Source organism: Engystomops pustulosus, chromosome 2 (assembly GCF_040894005.1).
Source record: "Engystomops pustulosus chromosome 2, aEngPut4.maternal, whole genome shotgun sequence".
Classification (NCBI taxonomy): domain Eukaryota; kingdom Metazoa; phylum Chordata; class Amphibia; order Anura; family Leptodactylidae; genus Engystomops; species Engystomops pustulosus.
The window spans coordinates 31,948,445-31,971,358 of NC_092412.1; the positions used below are offsets into that span (position 1 = coordinate 31,948,445).

The 22,914-nt window shown below is 42.1% G+C and overlaps 1 protein-coding gene across 2 annotated transcripts in view; it reads left to right on the plus strand.

Moving 5' to 3' along the window:
* CNTN5 (contactin 5) overlaps positions 1–22,636 on the plus strand; it is an 860,183-nt gene extending 837,547 nt beyond the window's left edge. For both annotated transcript variants that reach the window (XM_072134178.1, XM_072134179.1), the window contains 4 exons: positions 9,637–9,823; positions 12,338–12,450; positions 16,069–16,237; positions 21,438–22,636. In XM_072134178.1, coding sequence (XP_071990279.1) covers positions 9,637–9,823; positions 12,338–12,450; positions 16,069–16,237; positions 21,438–21,538 — 570 coding nt within the window. In that variant the 3' untranslated portion in view covers positions 21,539–22,636. The remainder of the gene's footprint in view (positions 1–9,636; positions 9,824–12,337; positions 12,451–16,068; positions 16,238–21,437) is intronic.
* The last annotated feature ends 278 nt before the right edge of the window (positions 22,637–22,914 follow it).

A 22,914-nucleotide genomic window follows, 5' to 3' on the forward strand; every position in this document is an offset into this window, starting at 1 on the left:
GGCAATTAATAAAGAGACCCTAGAGCAGACAATTAAAGAGAACCTGTCAACACCAAGGGCATTTTTCAGTGATGACAGGTTCCAAAAGGGCATGTAATGCTCAATACAAATCATGTTTTTCGGTGCAAAAAGAAGACAAAAGTTGCGGCACTCACCCAAAAATTCTTTCTTTATTCAGCAGAAATCATAGGACAGGGAGGATTGCGTGAAACGGTCCGCTACCGAAGGTCCTCCCTGTCCTATGATTTCTGCTGAATAAAGGAAGAACTTTTGTCTTTCTGTTTGCACCGATCTGCATACTACAGTCGGCTGAGCACCAGTGGATTCTAGATGCACCTGGGACAGACAATAGTGCCTGTGCCATCCATTTTGATTATTAGTCTGGTAGTGTCAGAGGTTTTCTGGAATGGTGTGAACACCGTCCTTGAACTTTTTTGCTTGACAAATCATGTTTTGGCTCTTCCTTAAATAGTTTTACTTCCTTTAGTTTATCTTACCTGGCTCCCTGCCAGATTCAATTGCTGAGTCCTGTGGGGGAGGCACTTCAAATTTAAACAGTCGCCTGTAGGGGAGGGAGGAGGAGAGGGAGAATGTGGGAGGGGTTGGTTTGAAGAGAAGTGAGGAGAAACTCTGAAGGGGAGAGGGATGCCATTGAGCAGGTGACTTTATAGAATTGAAGTGACTCCCATTCCCCAGGGACTCAGAGCAGGATTCTGACAGGGAGCCAGATAAACCAAAGTATGGTAAAGAAGTAAAATTATTTAAGGACTAACCAACCGTGAGTTATATTGAGCATTGCATTCCCTTTTGGAACCTGTCATCACTGAAAAAATGCCTTTTGTGATGAAACGTTTCCTTTAATAATAATGAAGACCCCCATCCCCCACCCCCTCCAACAGCAGACAAATCTTGGAGACCCCAGAGCTGAAAACAATAATGAAAACACTGCTTTGGAGTCACCAGTATTAATATTGTCTGCTCTACAGACAAATATGGAGACCAGATCTGACAATAATAGTGAAGAGATTCTAGAGCAGACAAGATTAATACTGGTCACCCCAAAGCAGACAAATATGGAGACCCCCCCCCCCCCCAGCAGACGTTAAGAAAACTGGAAACCCCCAAGGAAGACTTCAATAATACTGGAGACCACAGAGCAGACCAATTATAATGGAGAACCCAGACAAGTAATAGTGCAAATGTCAAATAAACCTTCTAATATGGGGAGATCCAGGAGCAGACTATTTATACTGGAGACCTCAGACGAGACCAATGATAATGGAAAATGGAAAATTACCCCACAACAAATAGTTGGAAGCTGATCTGCCATAACTTGGTCTGACCACTTCACAGGAAGGGGAGCTGTCTATCAACAGTTGGGAGTAACCAATCTTTGGGAGTGCCGGGTGGTGGTGGACCTCCACCAATCTGATGTTAAAGAATATCTATCATCAAATTTACACATGATAAACCAGCATCATCATAAAAATATGTAAATTAGCTAGAAATTCTTCAGGGGCGTCACCAGAGCACCTCTGGGCTCCAGCTTCACTGGCTAAGACACACCTATCCCCAAGCAGCACCTCTTACACGCCTCTTTCCTTCTCCGGAGCTTCCACATCTACTGGTGATGTCAGCCTTCTGATTCGCCATGACCCAAAGAGGAACATGCGAAACCTCTGGAAATACAGTCAAGAAACCTCCATAAACTTCTGGTTATTTATAATTTGGAACAGGGTTGGGATAGTATCTGGTTAGGATATTGTTATAAATAATAAATATGGAGGCACAATGGTGGCACCACTGGTGGGGCACAAAGGTTTGGAAGAGGTAGAAGAGGAATCCCTGGATGAGTAAGAAGCCGTTTAAGATAGACAAGGTGTCTGTCCTATATGTTTTATATGTAAATTCTCTTCCGGATCCCCGCCCTTGTATGGAGGACATATTCTATGGATATGTTATAAGTGCTTGTAACCTGGAAAACCCCTTTAAGTTAGAACACAACTGAAATTCCTTTACCTGAATTGTAACATCTACCTCGAATGATCCCACATTACCCATAGGCCTCCACCGGAAGCGTCTCTGATCCTCTACAAGTTTACATACTTTTGATGACATGTTCCATAACTCACAACCCTGTACATTGATATATGTACACTGAGAGCCAAGCTGTAATTTAATCTGTGTGTCATGTAATCTGTCGCTATTGGTAGGAGGATATTAAATAAATTAAATTCATTACAATCGACTAAAGAAGAATCGGGGCTATTAAAATGAGGCGCATACGAGATATAGCACCGCATCAAAGAGGCGGCCGCATGCATTAGCATATAAAACAGAATTCAAATGCGTTCCTACTTGAGAAAACTTTTTCGGCATAGTTGATTTCATTAGATGTTTTACTGTGTTCTATAATGCATAGTGACTTGTTTTATAAAAATGGATTGACTTGGTTAAGCCGCATTGCTACTATATTATACAGTCATGTTTTCTTATACCGCCGCCATTTATTTAAATGTTCTCCCTGTGAGAACTTGGTGAATTATTATGTAGCGAGATGTTTAATAGATGCTCATAGTGCGAAGGGGAGGGGATTCTTATGTTTCCTTCCTGAGGAAAATCCGTAATTGATATTTAATGAAAGTTAAGAGACTGGATGAAAGAGAATTAAAGAAAGTGGTCACTTGTCACAATATAACATCCGAATAAAAGTAAAATACAAACATTTTAGATACAGGGGAGGTCTATGGGTCATCGTATGTTATAAAGTTGTGTCTGTGTCTGGAAATCTCGGGGGGCAATAAAATGTTTCATATTGGAAACTCCTTTCTATATATACTAGGCCATAAAGACATCATAAAGAGGAATCTCCCACTCAGGACCCCCCCCAAACTATAGAATATTCAAAGAGAAAAAGAGGTGTGCCAATAGACAAAGTTATGTAAAAAAGTAATAAATCTTTATTTCAACAATAGAAAAACTCCATCAAGGCATGAAGGACAAGTTAAAAACAATTAAAAAACATACATGAGTCAAAATGTTTGGCACAACCAGGTAAGGTTCACCAAACAAACACCTCCTCCATACAGTGGAACCTGGCCAAACAGTGGAACCCCCCAAACTAACATCAGTACCAAACATTTATTAATAATGTAATAAATTAATATAAATGCTGGCGGCATTTAAGGGGTCAGCACCCGCGATCGGTGTCAGCAGCTGAACCTGCTATGTTCTGCTCATACCTAATAACGGACAGTGGTGTTTGTTGTCTCTGGGCTGTCTCAATATATGGACAACAATTAGTAGTCTTTAGGGAAAGTATAGGTCCCCAGGTTACGTACAAGATAGGTTCTGTAGGTTTGTTCTTAAGTTGAATTTGGATGTAAGTCGGAACTGTATATTTCATAATTGTATTCCCAGCCAAAATTTTTTTGGTCTCTGTGACAATTGAATTTTAAAAAAGTTGGGTTGTCATATGAACCAGGATTAACACTAAAGCTTAAAGGGAACCTACCACCACAAATCTACCTATAAAGGTAGATTGGGTGGTAGGTGGATCAATAGGACGTGAGGAAAGCCAATTTACCCCTCCTACTCACCCATCTTCGGCTCCGCGCCTGCGTGGTCACTGCTCCGAAACAGGCGCGGGCCTGCTCTTCTGCGCATGCGCAGACGGCAGGATCGCCGGACGAGGGCGCGCAGCTATGCAGAGCTGCGCGCCGAAGATGGATGAGTAGGAGGGGAAAGGAGGCTACCGGGGCGTGGAGTAGCCGCCTCGTGTAACCTCAGATGCGGCTACTCCACGCCCCAGTAGCCGCATAAGTAAATTTGCATAAAAGTCTAATAAAAGTTAACAAAAAAGTGTGGGGACGTGAGGATTAGCCCTTAAAAGGGCTATCCTCACGTCCCATTGATCCACCTACCACCCAATCTACCTTTGTAGGTAGATTTGTGGTGGTAGGTTCCCTTTAATTAATTACAGAAACATACCAAAATCCAGAAGTCCGTTTGTAACTAGGGGTCATCTGTAAGTCGGGTGTTCTTAAGTAGGGGACCGCCTGTATCCGGGTCTGTCTGCAGCAGCATCCATACGACATTCCATATTTACATATTAAATTCCTATAAATCCATGTATCTCCATTACTGAAGAGCAGACGACAGACAGTATTACACCACGGTCTATTCCTTCTTAATTTCATTTTCTTTCTTTTCTATTAATTTAGAATTTTTTTTCTCAGTCTTCACTTTGTTGTACAGCATAAAAGGAATATTGAATACACGTCAACTTGCGCTGTATATGATTAGCCCCAGGCAGGATTCCCATAGAAGAATTGATATGTTTTACTCAACTTTGACAGCAAACACTTAGAACCGTTTTATTAAAGTTTATCGGAAGTCTTCTTCTCTGAATATCTTTTGTATAAGCGTTCTGTATTACGGATTACAGATCTAGACTATTATTGCTTCAATATCGGTGCTATTGACTTCAATTATCTTCTTTAATGGAAGTAGGGGTCTAGGATAGATGACGAATTAAATAAGACAATTCTGAATGAAAAGAGATGGAAAAAGGGATATTTCATACCAAAAATGTGGACTACATTAGAGCGGTGCCAGAAAGCTGCTTCCAAACCTTTGTGCCCCACCAGTGGTGCCACCATTGTGCCTCCATATTTACTATACAGGCGGTCCCCTACTTAAGAACACTCGACTTACATACGACCCCTAGTTACAAACGGACCACTGGATGTTGGTAATTTCCTGTACTTTAGTCCTAGGCTACAATGATCAGCTGTAACAGTTATCAAATGTGTCTGTAATGAAGCTTTAGTGTTAATCCTGATTCTTATGACAACCCAACATTTTAAAAATCCAATTGTCACAGAGACCAAAAAAGTTCTGTCTGGGATTACAATGATAAAATATACAGTTCCGACTTACATACAAATTCAACTTAAGAACAAACCTACAGAACCTATCTTGTATGTAACCCGGGGACTGCCTGTATATTATTTATAACAATATCCTAACCTGATACTATCCCAAACCTTTTCCAAATAATAAATACCTAGAAGTTTATGGAGGTTGCTTGACTGTATTTCTAGAAGTTTCGCTGGTTCCTCTTTGGTCATCTTCTGTGGTGGACCCAAGAAGTCCAAGTCTAAAGCAGTTTATGAGATGCTTGGGCCATGTACTGTACATCTCACCGCCAGCATCAGTCTTGTTCCGATCTCGGCCTGATTACCGTATTGACTCTGTGCCACCTTATGTGATCTCTGACTAGGATACCATCTGCCAGCCTTGCCCTTGATTTTCTGGCCCATTCGGTCATGTGCACTGTTGTCTCTCAGATCCCCTTGGTTAGCTGTCAATGAACTGAGACTAGCGACCTAGTGTATCCCTGCAGCAATGTCAAAATCCTTCTGTGGGTGTTAAAGGGTGAATATGATGTGACAATGCACTTAGGACTGGCCTCAGGCCAAATCCTTTAACTGGCACAATGGGTCCAGACCATTTCGACCTCCTATGTCAGTGGTGGCGAACCTATGGCACGGGTGCCAGAGGTGGCACTCAAAGCCCTCTCTGTGGGCACCTAAACCATTTACCCAGAACAGAGTTAACCAAACAAACTCAAAGAATCCTCCTGCAGTCCCAGTAGACTCAAGCTGCTCTCAGCACTAAACATAATTACTTGGGACTGCAGGAAAAGTGAGAGTTGTCTAAAGGGCTGCATTGTTTTTGGAGTTCCTCGTGCTGGCCCCACATTTCTTCCTTGTACAGGGGGACCCAGAAGAGAAGCTACAATGATAGTCCAAATTTGCCTTTCTTTTTTAAACTGTATTGGTGCCGTCAAGAGGCTGAAACGATTGAAAGTTGTGGCAGAACAGTTAGTAATAACTTACTACTCAGACTGGTTTGATGGCACTTTGTGATAAATCATTGGGTTTTTGGTTGAAATTTGGGCACTTGGTCTCTAAAAGGTTCGCCATCACTCTCCTATGTGAACAGGGACCCTTATGAAAATGACTGCTTTTTTCAGTAAATATCCCACAATTAGGCATGTTATAGTTAAAAAAAAATGGACATTTCTTCAAAAACGTTTGGTACCCCCTTTATCAGCCTTTATTACTACTAGCACTTATTATATATGGCCTCTTGCGTTCAATCGATTTGGAAAATGTCACTTTTCGCTGTAAAGCTCCTGACATTGAAGTTCTCTTATTACCATTAAACCCTTATTATTAAATGTGGAGTCATCCTGAAATTCTTTTGTGATTACCGAGACTCCTGAACTGTCTGGTCTAAAGGACAAGGAATGACAGCTTTGCTCATCTAACCGGGGCTTTCATTTTTTTATTTCTTAGTTTTTCTCCTTGCCTTGCAGACAAATTATCCATGTGTAAATGACCAACGATGACAGACGTCACTTTAACGTCTAGGATTGTCCTCTATCTGTTAATGTCAACCAGCGTTTGCAATCAGATGAAATGCCACAAGGCAGGATCCTTAGCGGCGCTGTGCGTCTAATCAGGTCACTTAGAAGCCAACAGTGATAGCTCAACATAATGAAAGAGGTGCAAGTATCCATTTACAGAAGAATACTCCCTCCGTGCTAAAATACAGAAGTCTCATTTGTCTAGATCTAAGTCTACACATGGATATGCACCTTTATAATAAGTGCAGCGGGAGAATTTGCCCCTAGGCAGTGGTCCCTGTTTGGGGTTCATATGCCCCTCTGTGACAGGAGAAGAACATTTCTTATAGATGCCATGTGGTAGTTGGATTGGGGCACATAAACTTCTGGCTACACCTCTCTGTCTGTGGGCAACATGTCTGTATTTGTCCACCTGTCTCCTTGTGGAAGGGATTTCCTTGATCTCTCGTGGGAGGGATTTCCTTGATCTCTTATGGGAGGGATTTCCTGATCCCTCACGGGAGGGTTTTCCTTGATCCTTCATGGGAAGGATTTTCTTATGGGAGAGACTTCCATAATTTCCATGATCCCTTATGGGAGAGATTTCCTTGATCTCTTGTGGGAGAGATTTCCTTGATCTCTTGTGGGAGGGATTTCCTTGATCTCTCATGGGAGGGATTTCCTTGATCCCTCACGGGAGGGTTTTCCTTGATCCTTCATGGGAAGGATTTTCTTGATCCCTTATGGGAGAGATTTTCATGATCTGTTATGGGAGGGAGTTCCTTGATCTCTCAGGGGAGGGATTTCTTTGATCTCTTGTGGGAGGGATTTCTTTGATCTCTTGTGGGAGGGATTTCCTTGATCTCTCGTGGGAGGGATTTCCTGTAACTCTTATGGGAGGGATTTCCTTGATCCCTCACGGGAGGGTTTTTTCTTGATCCTTCATGGGAAGGATTTTCTTGATCCCTTATGGGAGAGATTTCCATGATCTGTTATGGGAGGGATTTTCTTGATCTCTCAGGGGAGGGATTTTCTTGATCTCTTGTGGGAGGGATTTCCTTGATCTCTCTTGGGAGGGGTTTCCATTGCAATATGAATACATTATTTAGATGATGTCTAAACATGTTACCTTTAAAAAGGAACCTCCATAAATAAGGTTAGATTATATAGTAAAAAGCACCCAGTGTATCAATTATTACAAGGTTGAGGGTTAAAAGACTTCAGGTACATGGCTTCTAAACCTATAGTAATGTTGCATAAGAACCTTTAATGGTAGTTGAAATATTTGTGGCCAAAATCTGATGATGTAGTTCAGTGATAATCACAGATATGAAATGCAGATACAAAGTGAAACAGGGATGGACATGATTCCCCAGATTTGCCTATAGACAGCTATGACAGAGACAGATGTTTGTCGTGTAAATCATGACTAATGGAGCAACAATTGCAGAAAAACTGGTGCACTTGGCATTGCCTGTAGGTAGATCATACCTGCTGCTCATTTCCATACAAAACTGATTATCCTTGCAATGCTTCATTGGTTTGTGGTAACAATGGTGTGTTTGGAAGGCCTCAACATGACACTATTATTGGTTTGAAGGGCATTTTGGTCCTGGTACACTCCTCGTATAGGTTAGTATCATAATTAAATATTGAATCCTTACTCACCCTAGAAAGTTCTAAGAGGAAGTCTGAGATTCATTTTTTAAGTAGCCCAAGGTGACTACATGTGTTATGCTAGTTTTCGACCCTTATATTGGAAAAAAAGTAGGCCTTTGCTAATGTTGACCTTCTCGAGATACAGGTTCAGTAGAAGCGGAGACTTGGGCCTGCTTCTTGAAATCTGCTATGAAAATCCATCATGATAAACCAGGGACACTTACTCATAGATCCAGGCACTGGGATTGTGGTAATCTTCTAATATTTCTTATCCATGGCCTTCTGAAATCAACTTTTAATATTATGCTAATGAGCCAGAAGGGCTCTAGCGGTTTTACCGAGTCCCTCTGTGCTTTAGCTTCACAGGCTGTTACACTGTGCTGGAGCTCTTTCCCCTTCCACTGTGTGTGATTGCAGCAGCAGATGAAGTAGAAAGTGCTGGGGGTGCAGAGGGAGAGGGGGAGACAGTGAAACAGCCTGTGAAGCTACAGCATAGAGGGGCTCTTGCCCACACCCATGAGAGACCTTCAGGCTTATTAACATATTCATAAAAGTTGATATTAGAAGGGAGGAGGCCATGGATAACAAATATAGGAAGATTACCACAGTCACTGTACCTGGTTCTAAGTGTCCCTGATTTATTATACTGGATTTTGATGGTAGACTTCCTTTAAAACGTTATATAAAACGTTATATTTTTAGAATGTATACACTTGAGTATAATATAGATTTCCTATAACAATGACCCTGTCCTCAATATTTGCTTTGGTGGGACTTGACGTGCAGTTGCAGAACTCTCAGGTGACTAACCTAGCACCAATCTTCTCCTGTAATAAATAAGGCCAAGTATTGTAATTTCCCGAGCAGCCTGGAAACATCCATCACCATATTTATCCCTGTTTTCCCCAGCAAAGGTCATTTTGACATTGTCACGGCTCTCCCTAAACCACATGTGACAGACACCTGTCCTAGTCTGAATAGCTGTGAGAGAAAGTTCTCCTTCCGCTCTTATTCTGCTTATGCTTTTCCTAGAACATTAACCGGCTACAATTTCTCCTTAGGTGTTCTGTCAGAATGTATCCATCACATCTCCACAGCTCTTTCACCATGTGGATAGTGATGAAGACAAAACATTTGCTGTCTAGCTGCACCTTGCGAGATATCGAGCAGCACGTCTTCGTCCTAACTGCTAGAAACTTGGGGCGAGGCAAAACGTCTCGGGCTTTTCTTTAAATTCTTTTGACTATCTGTCAGTATTTGTTTTTTTCTGTACGGTCTAAACGGCCAAACAGTGTAACGGTACGGCTCCGGCTCTGAATTTCAATGATTGTGTGAGTAATATGGTGACATCCTGACCCTAGACGGCTGGGCGGGATGCGTAATATAGCGCTCAGGCATAAACCTGGGCTGTGAATCCCTTGTGTTTAAACTAGCCTGTAAATTTTTTGACAGAAGGGTCTTTTCACTGCAGGGAGGCGAATGCCTTCACATAACCAATAAAGAAATAAAGTGAAAACTTCACGGCTGCCAAAATTAATCTTCTGTGTGGTCAATGTTGGCAGGTTAGTTACTGGAAAGATATGGAGCAGGAAGAGGCTGCAGAAAAAGTGAAAACGGCTGGAAATGAGTCGTCCATCATCTTGACAGAGTTAGAAGGAAATACATTATATCACATAACAGTGAGAGCGTTTAACAAAGCTGGATACGGACCTTCAAGTACGGCCGTGCGTGGAAGCACCAAGAAATCGCGTGAGTAACCTTATGGCCTTCATGATATAAAACTGCTTTTGGTTTCACAGGAATATGCACAGTTGAAATCTTCAAATCTATTGGACCAAAACCATTCATGTGTTTTACTTGCAATACCACTCCTGACCATATGGTGTGCTGTGGTATAGTAACCTGAGCAGTAGAATACCATAAAGCACTAAAACACATTCCAATGTTAGCCATTTAGTTGCAATGTATTAAATGTTATTTTCTCAAAAAAAGCATATATATATATATACACTCACCGGCCACTTTATTAGGTACACCATGCTAGTAACGGGTTGGACCCCCTTTTGCCTTCAGAACTGCCTCAATTCTTCGTGGCATAGATTCAACAAGGTGTTGGAAGCTCCTCAGAGTCCATATTGACATGATGGCATCACACAGTTGCCGCAGATTTGTCGGCTGCACATCCATGATGCGAATCTCCCGTTCCACCACATCCCAAAGATGCTCTATTGGATTGAGATCTGGTGACTGTGGAGGCCATTTGAGTCCAGTGACCTCATTGTCATGTTCAAGAAACCAGTCTGAGATGATTCCAGCTTTATGACATGGCGCATTATCCTGCTGAAAGTAGCCATCAGATGTTACAGGGTACATTGTGGTCATAAAGGGATGGACATGGTCAGCAACAATACTCAGGTAGGCTGTGGCGTTGCAACGATGCTCAATTGGTACCAAGGGGCCCAAAGAGTGCCAAGAAAATATTCCCCACACCATGACACCACCAGCACCAGCCTGAACCGTTGATACAAGGCAGGATGGATCCATGCTTTCATGTTGTTGACGCCAAATTCTGACCCTACCATCCGAATGTCGCGAAATCGAGACTCATCAGATCAGGCAACGTTTTTCCAATCTTCTACTGTCCAATTTCTATGAGCTTGTGCAAATTGTAGCCTCAGTTTCCTGTTCTTAGCTGAAAGGAGTGGCACCCGGTGTGGTCTTCTGCTGCTGTAGCCCATCTGCCTCAAAGTTCGACGTACTGTGCGTTCAGAGATGCTCTTCTGCCTACCTTGGTTGTAACGGGTGGCGATTTGAGTCACTGTTGCCTTTCTATCAACTCGAACCAGTCTGCCCATTCTCCTCTGACCTCTGGCATCAACAAGGCATTTCCGCCCACAGAACTGCCGCTCACTGGATGTTTTTTCTTTTTCGGACCATTCTCTGTAAACCCTAGAGATGGTTGTGCGTGAAAATCCCAGTAGATCAGCAGTTTCTGAAATACTCAGACCAGCCCTTCTGGCACCAACAACCATGCCACGTTCAAAGACACTCAAATCACCTTTCTTCCCCATACTGATGCTCGGTTTGAACTGCAGGAGATTGTCTTGACCATGTCTACATGCCTAAATGCACTGAGTTGCCGCCATGTGATTGGCTGATTGGAAATTAAGTGTTAACGAGCAGTTGGACAGGTGTACCTAATAAAGTGGACGGTGAGTGTATATATATATATATATATATATATATATATATTGTAAATTCCGTAAAAAACTATTTTGCAATGTGCAATTGATTCATTATAAATTGATAGTGTATATATATATACGCACCAATACAGTATAAATATAATTTCATTTTTTCCCGTTATATAACATGTATAGGAATGAGTGGACCCATTCAGGTTCGGGTTCACCATTGTGGCCTATTGTTTTTATTTATGAGAATATACATCTGCATTTTCTACAAATTATTTTAAAATTCAGGATATAAAATTATGGCAGGGAATGCTCAACAGATTTCAAGTCTTGAAATAGGCACAATCTTTGGGCGTTTGCCCATTTCCGCCCTTACACCTCAGCACCTGGCGGCAGGTTGGTCAGCACCTGTGCACGACCTATAGCAAGTTCCAGGTTGTAGCGCAATTCTACACCAGGCAGAACTTGGCGCCACAATTGTAGTCATCGGGGGAGGGGGGGGGCGGTGGTCGTATTGCATCATAAGCTGGTGCATATAGCAATCTCCCCCTACATCTCAAACAACGGACCATGTGAATGCTCCAAATTTTAGATTGCATGAAATAAATAAAAATGCCATGAAGAAATATTCAAGTAAATATTGCATCAGAAAAATTGGTCTACAGTGTGATAAATGAATGTAGTACAAAAATGGAAAAAAAAAAAAATAATAATAATTTCTTAGGTGTTTTTTTCCCCCAGAAATGTCCCATAAACTGAGCTGTAACTACAACTTTTCTTTCTCTTCAGAATATATTGATATTTCATTCCTACAAAACGGGGCTAAGCTTTCGGAACGCGGAATAGAGATAAAAGGGTTTATTCGCGGTTTCTACGCTAAGTAGAAGTTCAGTCAAGTAGAGTAGTTATTAAAATGGCGCGGCTGGAGCAGGAATGGTTTATCAGCCTCCAGCTGCGGGAGCAGGACAACTACACAGAGAGCAATTCTATGGATGCGGATTGGGAAAGTTATTTACATTTCATTTGTATATAAAAGAGATTCCGATGATTTTTCTTCTCCTCTCTCCAGCTCCCAGTCAGGCTCCGAGCAGCGTCAAATGGATACGGAACGGTTCCCATGTGTCCTTGGGTTGGGAGGCAGTCAGATCATACGCAAATGAGTCGGCCGTCATGGGATACAAGGTCAGTCAACTGTTCAGTCCTCGGAATATTCTCCGTGTCATTGTGTGTAGATTGTGGTGGAGGAATATTATGGACAGAAATTGAGTAAAATAGGTTAAAAAACAATAAAATGACTCTCCAGTTTTCCAAAAAAGATTTTTATGAATGTCCCTCCCATTTTCTTCTCATGCCATAGATGCTTTTATACCCCTCTAATTTAATATACAGAGACTGCTAGTCTCTCAGAATACAAAGTGTAAGACCCCACCCCCCCAACCATCTCAAGGATTCGTTACCCACACGTTGCAGATTTATTACAGGAAATCAAAATCTATCATGATAAACCAGGGACACTTACTCATAGATCCAGGCACCGTGACTGTGGTAATGTTTTATATTTGTTATCCTTGGCCTCCTTCCTTCTAATATCAACTTTTAAAATTATATAAATAAGCATAACTGATTTAATGAGCCATTCGCAGTTTCACCGTAAAGGATAGTACGAAGCATGAAGTGCTCTGGGGATTGTTACCGGAGCCCCTCTGTGCTGTAGTTTCTCAGGCTGTTACACCCCTTCCCGCGGTGTGCTGAATCTTCCACAGCTGCAGTGAGATTACATGAAGCAGAGGAAGGGGATAGTGCTGATTGAGCAGGGGGAGGGTAAGACAGTCTAACAGCCTGTGAAGCTACAGCATGAAGGAGCTCTGTCTCATTAGCATAATTTTAGAAGGAAGGAGTCCATGGATAACAAATATAAGAATTTTACAACAGTCCCGGCCCCTGGATCTGCAAAATGTAACTTGCTAAAGAGTTGACATATAAGGGAATCACGGTGGATTTTCAGTGTTGGCTTCACACTACAAGTATGTAGCTTACATAGCGAGACTATGCCCTCTCCATGGATAGGGGGTCGTCTTGGATCTATGGATATCTATAGATAGTCTTGGATCTATGGATATCTATGGATATCCCCTATCCATAGATACTGGAGTGCCGAAGATAGCTACCACTCTCGTCATACTGGGGATCCTAGGAGTCGGACCCTCACAAATCAGTTTGTTATCCCCTACCCTGCGGATTAGGGGCAACTTGAAAACTATACGGATTTCAACCTTTAGAATACATAGAGCAGAAGTTCCAGTGGTATCCAATGGGATATTCTGGTCTCCGTTAAAGAACATATACTGGCTTCACAACGAGAATGCCGAAATGAAGATGGGTGGAATTGGCCGCGGCGCTGATGGGTGGGATTGGCCGCGGCTACAGGGGTGAGGAGTAGCCATTGCTCCCGCTCCATGGCGCTGCTACTCCTCACCCAAGTAGCCGCGGCCAATGATTTCTATAAATAAAAGATATGTTTTTCTTAGATTCTACTGCACTCTTAGATAAGCCGGGTACAGAATGGAGATGAGGCCGATAGTAGGAACCTACCTTGTTAAGTAGACCCCTGATGGTAAATTTCCTTTGACGGACTGATTCACCCAATTGACTGCATGGTTGTGTGCATGTAGATTGAATCTGGGAACATACAGGGGAACATTTACTAAGATTTTTGGAAACTGCACTAAAAGTGCTCTGCCCGTGTATAACGCTCGGTGCGCCAGACTCATTAATAACGTGCGCCAGAAATCATGAAACTGCCGCTTCCCTTTACTGGCTGGACAGAGTTCACCAACTTTTTTGTGGTGCACCTTTCACATAGGGCGTGCAAGAGACTTTGCATGATAAATCTGGCGTACCGTCCAACTGAGCGCCGGAACGCCCCCTAATTTGTGTCACATGGAGGCAAGTGGAACACAAAAGGCTTGCGTGCGTCACAATAGCGGCAAAGACACTTCTTAAAACCTGCGCATGCAGTTTAGACCTAAAAGAACGTCCAAAGTCTGTCAGAAAACTGACGCAAATAGTTGACTTTCCTGTGAACTCTCCACTGCGGACATTCTGCTGCAAGAAAAAGAAAAAAACTTCCAATTTTTTGTGTCTAAAACCTAACAAATATCCTTCATTTATTTTTCCATATAAAACAATCCCAAAAGTGTTTGAAAATTCTAACATTTTCTAAAACAAAATTCCGAGAAGGGATTCTGCAGCAGCTGTGTGTTCAGCAGGTAGTATGCCAGATAATGTGCACCCCAGCTGTGGACCTTCATGACTCTACGGCTCTGCCATCTTTCCGCGAGGCCTTTGACTGATGTTCCCTCTTCATTCCTCTTCATCATAACAACTTATAGATGAGAACATTTTTTGTGATTTACAGATTTCAGAAGCTGCAAATTGCTGTTCACGTCTGGGGACTTGCAGCACGAGAGGTGTTAATGCCATAAATATAAATTGTGCACATACATCAATGTAGAACATAACTTGGAGAACTTTTACATTGAAAGGTTGCAAAAAGATCAACAAAATCCCTTCTGCTTATTAACCTATTAGCCTTTTCATTTATGTGGTATCATGTTGCTTTTAGGCTTTAGGTACAATCCTGATATGTGGGAATGGAGCCATAGGGGAGTAGCAATCCTATAACAACCCTGGGGCCTAGGGGAGCACAAATCCTCTTTACTCTACACCAATATTGTAAATGGCACATGGTATCAGTGGGTCCTTCTATAACAGTGATGGCGAACCTTTTAGAGACTGAGTACCCAATCTACAACCAAAATCCACTTATTTACCGTGAAGCCCCATGAGGACAACAATACAGTTGAAAGAAAGAGTGCAAATTCAGACTTTAATTGTAGCTTCTCCTCAGGGTCTCTCAGTAGAGAAAGAATGAAGGGTCCAGCAGGATGATCTGCAAAGACACTGCAGCCCTGTCCACACCTTCTCACTTATTCCGCAGTTCCAACAGCCAATGAAGTGTCGCTTAAAAATAGCGCTGAGAGCAGCATCTCTAAAGTTGCCTGGGACAGCAGAAAGATTTGGTGGATTTGTTCCTGTCTGGTGAACTCTGTCCTGGGGTGATAACCTGAGTGCCCACGGAAATGGCTCTGAGTGCCACCTCTGGCACCCGTGCCATAGGTTCGCCACCACTGTTCTATAAGCTTTGTATAAGAGTCTGGTAACTTCTAATGGAGCAAGATGACCCATACAAAACTAAGCATACATCACCACAGGTAAATCTTATGGTTATCTTCTACTTCCTTCTGTAGATTTCAGAGATATTTGGGTGTATTTTTTCTTGCATGTTCTGCTATCTCTCCACTCTCCGATTCCATAGACTTCCACCACCACATTGGTTCCAACAACCTCTAAGCCACTTGTATCTCACGCCTAAGCAGTACATTTACACCCTAGTACACGCATGGTAGAGATACCTTCGACGTCACCATACTGAGCCAACTCTGAAATGTTGGACAAGTTCGCTTTTTATCTGGTTTCCTGAGATACAAAAATCAGATATGACTTTTCCGAGATTTTCCTCATCTTGTAGTGTGTATTTTGTGGTAGTTCTCAGCCTGGACACAATGTAAGAAAAGATTCTTCTCTCCGTATCAGATACTTTGTGTTTTTCTCTATATTGAAGCTTATAGCGAGGTTCCGAAAGGTCACAGCTCCGAAGCCCTGGTTGAAATCTCCAATCTGGTCTTCTACTTTTGAATTAAGGCGTAACAGGCAATTTTTCTATTTCTTAATCCATAGGTCATGTTGAGACAAGAAGGTCACAGCAACAGCCAAGTCATCCAAACACAGACAACTTCAGCAGTGGTTTTACTTCCCGATTCTGGCTTTTATATCATAGAAGTGCGAGCAGTTAGTGAAGGAGGAGATGGCACCGCCAGTTCCCAAATCAGAGTGCCCTCATATTCAGGTAACCAGCATGTGCTCTATTGTATCACAGCTACTGACAGCACAGTCAGGTACAAGAATAAAGGTCATATTCTTTCTACTATGTTTTTAAGATCTGTAGCATAATCCTCGCACTGCCCTAGGCAGCCCTGCGGTCTTAGAAATCTACTTAAAGATAAGTAGTTTTAAGGCTTGGGCTATACCAGATCTGTTCCACGAAAACATTCATGTAGTAAAAGGTATAGTTACATTTACACAGATTTTCTTACTGTTCTTTTGCTAGCTAAATAAATGATAAAGCAACTTTTTAAATATCTTCCATCAAAAACTTGCCATCATTTCTTTCTCTTGCCGTTTAGACTGTGTAACTCCATCATCTAGCTGGTTGTCCTGCTGCTTCTCACATACTGCTCCTGTTCTTACTGAGCCATGAATTACCCTACTTGTGGATAACCAAAAAGGGGCAATGCTCTCCATAGTAGTCCCTTATAATTGGGCACACTTAGTGCTCATGCCCACAACAATGAAAAACGGACAAGTGCCATCCATTTTTTTTTAACGGAGGAATCATGGCTGCACTAAATGCAATACTTTTAAGTTTCAATGCTCACGATCAATGGATCAATGTCCTAGTGATATGGATGAAACTTGTTCTTTCAAAATAGACACAGGGATGCAAGACAGATGAAAGGCAGAGGCAAATCGGGCATGAAAAAAAACTTAATTTCACCCTTTTTATTGGCTGAGGTTCAGCTTGTTGAGGAGATTTTGTTACCTACATGGCCTCTTAAAGGAAATCTACCGTCAAAATCCATCATGATAAACACAGGACACTTACTCACCAGGCACCGTGACTGTGGTAATCTTTCCTTCCTTCTAAAATCAACTTTTAAAATGATGTTAATTAGCCTTATGGATGTGTTACAGAAGCCCTCTGTGCTCTGGCTTCATAAGCTTTTGTTACACTACAGGTCTCAGTTTCACCCTCCACTTCCTGTAATCTCGGGATCAGTGAGTACACAGTGGGAGGGGAAAGTGCTCTTCAGAATATAACATCCTCTGAAGCTGTAGTAGGAGGGGCTATGATACACACCCATAGCCCTTCATTCTCATGAGCATGATTTTAAAAGTTGACTTTAGAAGGAAGGAGGCCATGGATAATAAATATAAGCAGATTACCACAATCACAGTGCCTGGATCTAGGGGTAAGTGTCCCATTGACTTTGATTGTAGATTTCCTTAAAAGGGAGAATTTAAAGGACCTCTACCACCAGGATGAAGAACTGTATGCAAATGAGTCTAAGGGGGCTTCAGGCTCCATTAACACCTATAAAGCAAGGAGCCCCTCAGACTTATTTGCATACAGTCCTTTATCCTGGTGGTAGATGCCCTTTAAGTGGACTTCGCACCAGAGATAAGAGGCTGCTTCTATTGTGCTGATTCAGAAGATATTTCCTCGTTGGGAAACTAAACTGCCCACATATTCTTATGGACTGGTGGTTTAGTGCCCAATAGAGATGATTCCAGTGAGAATCATAGGGCATTCACAGAGTTCATATATCACATTATATTCATATGTCCAATTTTATCATAATTGGAACACAGAACCACCAATGGTGGTATAATGACCCAAACAGGTTCCCTTTAAAAACTGCTCCGTATGAAGGCATAAAATTAGGTACTTCCCCTGTACAAGAGGATCTGGAATGAGCCTTTGAGCCTGTGTGACCACCAGCACCTAATGGACATTCTAAGAGGGAACTGAAACAACACCAGGGGGCGCCATTAGAATAATATAACAGTGATACTGTATCTTGGAACAGAGATTACATTTGAATATTTGTAGAAAATTTATGGGATATATCAGACTCAAACAATATTGTGGCATCCCCTTTAATCCTAAGTAAGTGAAGGTGTTGTCCATACCAGCATGTTTCATTAGCCTTCACACTGGTTGTTATAAATGAGCTCCATTATTTATTACTTATTTCTCACTATTATTAATGTACATGATGTATCACCCTGAGAGACACTAGTGACCCGGAATAGATGGCGCTTCCCCATTATTCCCTGCTGGATATTGTTCCAGATTCCATAGTAAACAAAGGTAAAGTGGTCTAATAGATCATTTGTTTCATACACGTAAATTAGTCTCCGCATGTTGTGTCATTTAGTCCACTTGATGAATGAGACTAAGAAAAAGGCATTTAATAAGTGAGATCACAGAAGCGTTCACCTGACAGTCTCCTACTGAGCGGCGCCATTCAGGAAGGACTGCGACGCCATTAGTTTTATAGCTGTTCTGTAGGACGCATCCACTGCCCTAATAGACTGCGACAAAACACCAAGACCATGAAGGAGACAATAGACTGCAGATTATATCTTCATATCACTGATAGAGTATGAGGAATAATCGGCAATCAGCAGCAGGTATGATGCTGCAGCATACAGGACATGGACAGCAATCATATATGTATAGGTGAGGTCAAGAGGTCAGTATTAACAATAGTGACTTCCACAAATTTTCCGAATCGACCCATTATGTCTCTGCTCTGTCTGCCTATTATATCGTTCTTCCTCTTGCCTACCTTCCTTCTTCCCTCCTCACTTTCTTGTTTTCATCTCCCATTTTTGCTTAAACCCAACCCATTATCCTATTGTTCCCTGTTAACTTCATTGCTCAACCAATAATTTTCATATTCTCCTGTTCTCTATTTCTTCTATCAAAATAAATCCTTTCTTCTTCCCTCCATTCCTTTATTCTTTCCTTCATTCCCTCATACCCTTCCACGCTTCCATCCTTCCTATCTCCCTGTCTCCTTTCTTTCCATAGCATCCTAACTTTCTCACTTCCTCCCTCACTTCCTTTCTCCCTTCCTCCCTCACTTCCTTTCTCCCTCCCTTCCTTTCTCCCTACCTCCCTCACTTCCGTTCTCCCTCCCTCACTTCCTTTCTCCCTTTGTCCCTCACTTCCTTTCTCTCTCCCTCACTTCCTTTCTCCCTCCATCCCTCCCTCACTTCCTTTCTCCCTACCTCACTTCCTTTCTCCCTTCCTCCCTCACTTCCTTTCTCCCTTCCTCCCTCACTTCCTTTCTCCCTTCCTCCCTCACTTCCTTTCTCCCTTCCTCCCTCACTTCCTTTCTCCCTTCCTCCCTCACTTCCTTTCTCCCTCCCTCACTTCCTTTCTCCCTTCGTCCCTCACTTCCTTTCTCCCTCCCTCACTTCCTTTCTCCCTCCCTCACTTCCTTTCTCCCTACCTCACTTCCTTTCTCCCTTCGTCCCTCACTTCCTTTCTCCCTCCCTCACCTCCTTTCTTCCTCCCTCACTTCCTTTCTCCCTCCCTCACTTCCTTTCTCCCTCCCTCACTTCCTTTCTCCCTCACTCACTTCCTTTCTTCCTCCCTCACTTCCTTTCTCCCTTCCTTCTGCACTTCCTTTTTTCCTTCCTTCCTTTTTCTTCTCCTTATCTCTTCTTTCCATTCTACCTATATGCCTGTTTCCTTTCTTCTTGCTTTCTTTGCTGCCCTCCCTTTCTTCTGTTTCTCCCTCCCTACCTTTCTTTTTCCCTACCTCATTTCCTTCCTTCAATCCTCGTTCTTTCACCCTCCCTTCCTTTTTCTTACTTTAATTCTTCTTATCTCCATGTCTCCTTTTTTGTGTTTTATTCCTGTCCTCCCTCCCGCCCTCCATCCTTTCCTTCCTTTTTCCCCTCTCCCAATCCCATTCTCTCTCTCCTTCAACTTTCCTTTCTCTTCCTTCGAACCTTCATATATTGTTGCCTACTTTTTTTTATTTCCCCTCCTCCCTTCTATCTTTCCTTCCTTATTTCTTCCTCCCACTCTCCCTCCTACTCTTCCTTTCTTCTTAACTTCCACTTCCTTCATCTCATAATGAATGTTTTAGCTCTGGGTATTTGTAAATTGCACCATCTATCTGACTGCTATTCCTGTCACCCTCCTTCCATTTCCTTCCTTATTTGTAATAATTCTCCATAATTATCACATTCATAAGCTCCACCCACTTCTTACTTTTTATTTTCTGTACAATTCTTATTCTGGATTCACCCCATTCTTAGACAATATTCACAACTGAAAATTTTGTCTGTAAATCAATTCTAACTTTACCATTTCATCACTTAATTTTTGAATTAGCAAAGTCTTTAACTCAACGTTGATTGAGACTTGTTCCAATGGGAATAGTGGGGCTTATTTACTAAGGGCCCGCGGATCACACTTTTGTCGGCTTTTAGAAATTTCCGGGATTTGCGCCACTGGGACAGGTATTTAGAAGGGGATTGTGTTGCACGTGATCGGATCTTGGCGCAATTGCGCCAACTTTCATGCAACAGAAATTGGGGGGAGGGCCGTCGGACGATACGACAGATTCGGACTGACAGCGGGATGCAACTTTAAAATTGTGTCGCAATCCAAGCTCCTACATACACTGGGAAGAAGATTGTGAACTCCTGCGGACCTGAGCGGGGAAGCGACACATGCAGGAAAGTGGGCGCACAACCTTTGTGAATCGCGCCGGTATGTATGATCGTCAGACACCGCACAGCGGAGATCGCGACAGGACCGGGAAGTAAATGTGCCCCAGTATCTTCCAAATAAGAGATTGTAGCCTTCAGACTGGATTTTTTTTACATTTTTTTTTTGTTCCTGAGTTACACAATACTGTGACACATTTACTTACCTGTCCTGCGCTATCCCCGAAAGTGCATTCTCCAATGATAATGCACTCTTCCGCACCTGATATTCTGCACGCCTCGCTTCCCTGCTCAGTCCGCCGGAGTTCACCTTCTTCTTCCCGGTGCATGTAAGTGCATTGTCTTGCGACACAAATCGAATCTTAAATCCCGCGCTCAGTCCGAATAAGTCGGATTGTCTGACGGCACGCCCCCCGATTTCTGTTGCATGAAAGCCAGCACAGCCGCACCACAATCTGATCGAGTCCGACACAATCCCCTGCTAAATACCTGTCCCAGCGGTACAAATCCCGAAAACTTGGAAAGTCTGACGAAAATGTGATCCGGGGACCCTTGCTAAACAAGCCCAATTGTGTATGGAGGGTTTACATCTAAGGGTAATTGTCTATAGATGAAGACATTTTCCAATGATTTTCTGTTTTCTGTCCATGGAAAAATATATTTTATGTAGATATTAATCAATTATTTTAGATATTTCAATCAAAAATGTAATAACTCTTCTGTCTTCTTTGTAGAAAAAGTAACAAGTGCACAGTCGACACTTCACAATATGTCCGCCTCCACATCTTCCTTAACTTTCCTATTGGCGCTGGTTGTCCCAACAACATCATGGTGAAGAAGGATTTTTTTTTTTCCCTTTTTTTATTTTAACTTTTTCTTTTTAATTTTTTTTTTTAATTTGCATTAAAGACATGATTGAAGTTACTTACTGAGGAAACTGGAGACCTGGACCTATTCTTCATCCATATACCCAAAGACTACATGAAAAGTGAAAAAAACCGGAGGAAAGATTTCTTGGATGTATTTAATTTTTAGAGTTCTTTTGTTCAATTTTTTTTTTTTTTTATAAATATATATAAATATATAAATAGACTGGTTTGCTAATAGCCTTTATCAGCTTCTGTAAAAAAAAAAATTCTAAAAAAAAACAAAAAGAAAACGAAAAAAACAGTTGAGTAACTTTGGTCAGACGCTCTGGGTTGCACTTTTTGTTTTTGCTTTTGAATCGACCAGTTTTTGGATCATATAACTTTACGTTGTTACAGCAGTGGTGTGCAATACATTTGTGGTATTGAATGACATGGTATGAAGTGCAAATCTAGATCGATATATTTATACATCATCCTTTCCTTACCCTTATACTCATTTTGACCTTTTCCCCGTTAGGCCAATTAAGTTCTTTCTCTCTGTTCGGCACGTGGTCCTGTCGTGGCTCCATACAAAGTCATGTTAGAGCAGCTGTAGACTCCTGTGGCTCCTGCTTTACCGCCATATGCCTCCGATTCTATATGGAGGTATAAGGAAAAGTTTTTCTTTTGGAAAGATTCTGGAATGCCTTATCAAAGGGAGTCAGAGGAGTCTAATGTGTGACAATTACATAGGGGAGACGTCATTATTGGAAATACATTGGTTGATGGTCATGCATTTTTAATAATAATAATAATAATAATAATAATCTTTATTTATATATTGCTATCATATTCTTTACATAACATAGGGGGCATATACATATAAAATAAAACATGACAGAGCACAAATGTTCACATGGAAAAAAAAGGAGTGAGGGCCCTGTTCACAAGAGCTTACAGTCTATGAGGAAGAAGGGGTGACACAAGAGCTTACAGTCTATGAGGATGAGGGGGTGACACAAGAGCTTACAGTCTATGAGGAAGAGGGGGGACACAAGAGCTTACAGTCTATGAGGATGGGGGGGTGACACAAGAGCTTACAGTCTATGAGGAAGAATGGGTGACACAAGAGCTTACAGTCTATGAGGATGAGGGTGTGACACAAGAGCTTATAGTCTATGAGGATGAGAGGGTGACACAAGAGCTTACAGTCTATGAGGGTGACGGGGTGACACAAGAGCTTACAGTCTATGAGGATGAGGGGGTGACACAAGAGCTTACAGTCTATGAGGAAGAAGGGGTGACACAAGAGCTTACAGTCTATGAGGATGAGGTGGTGACACAAGAGCTTACAGTCTATGAG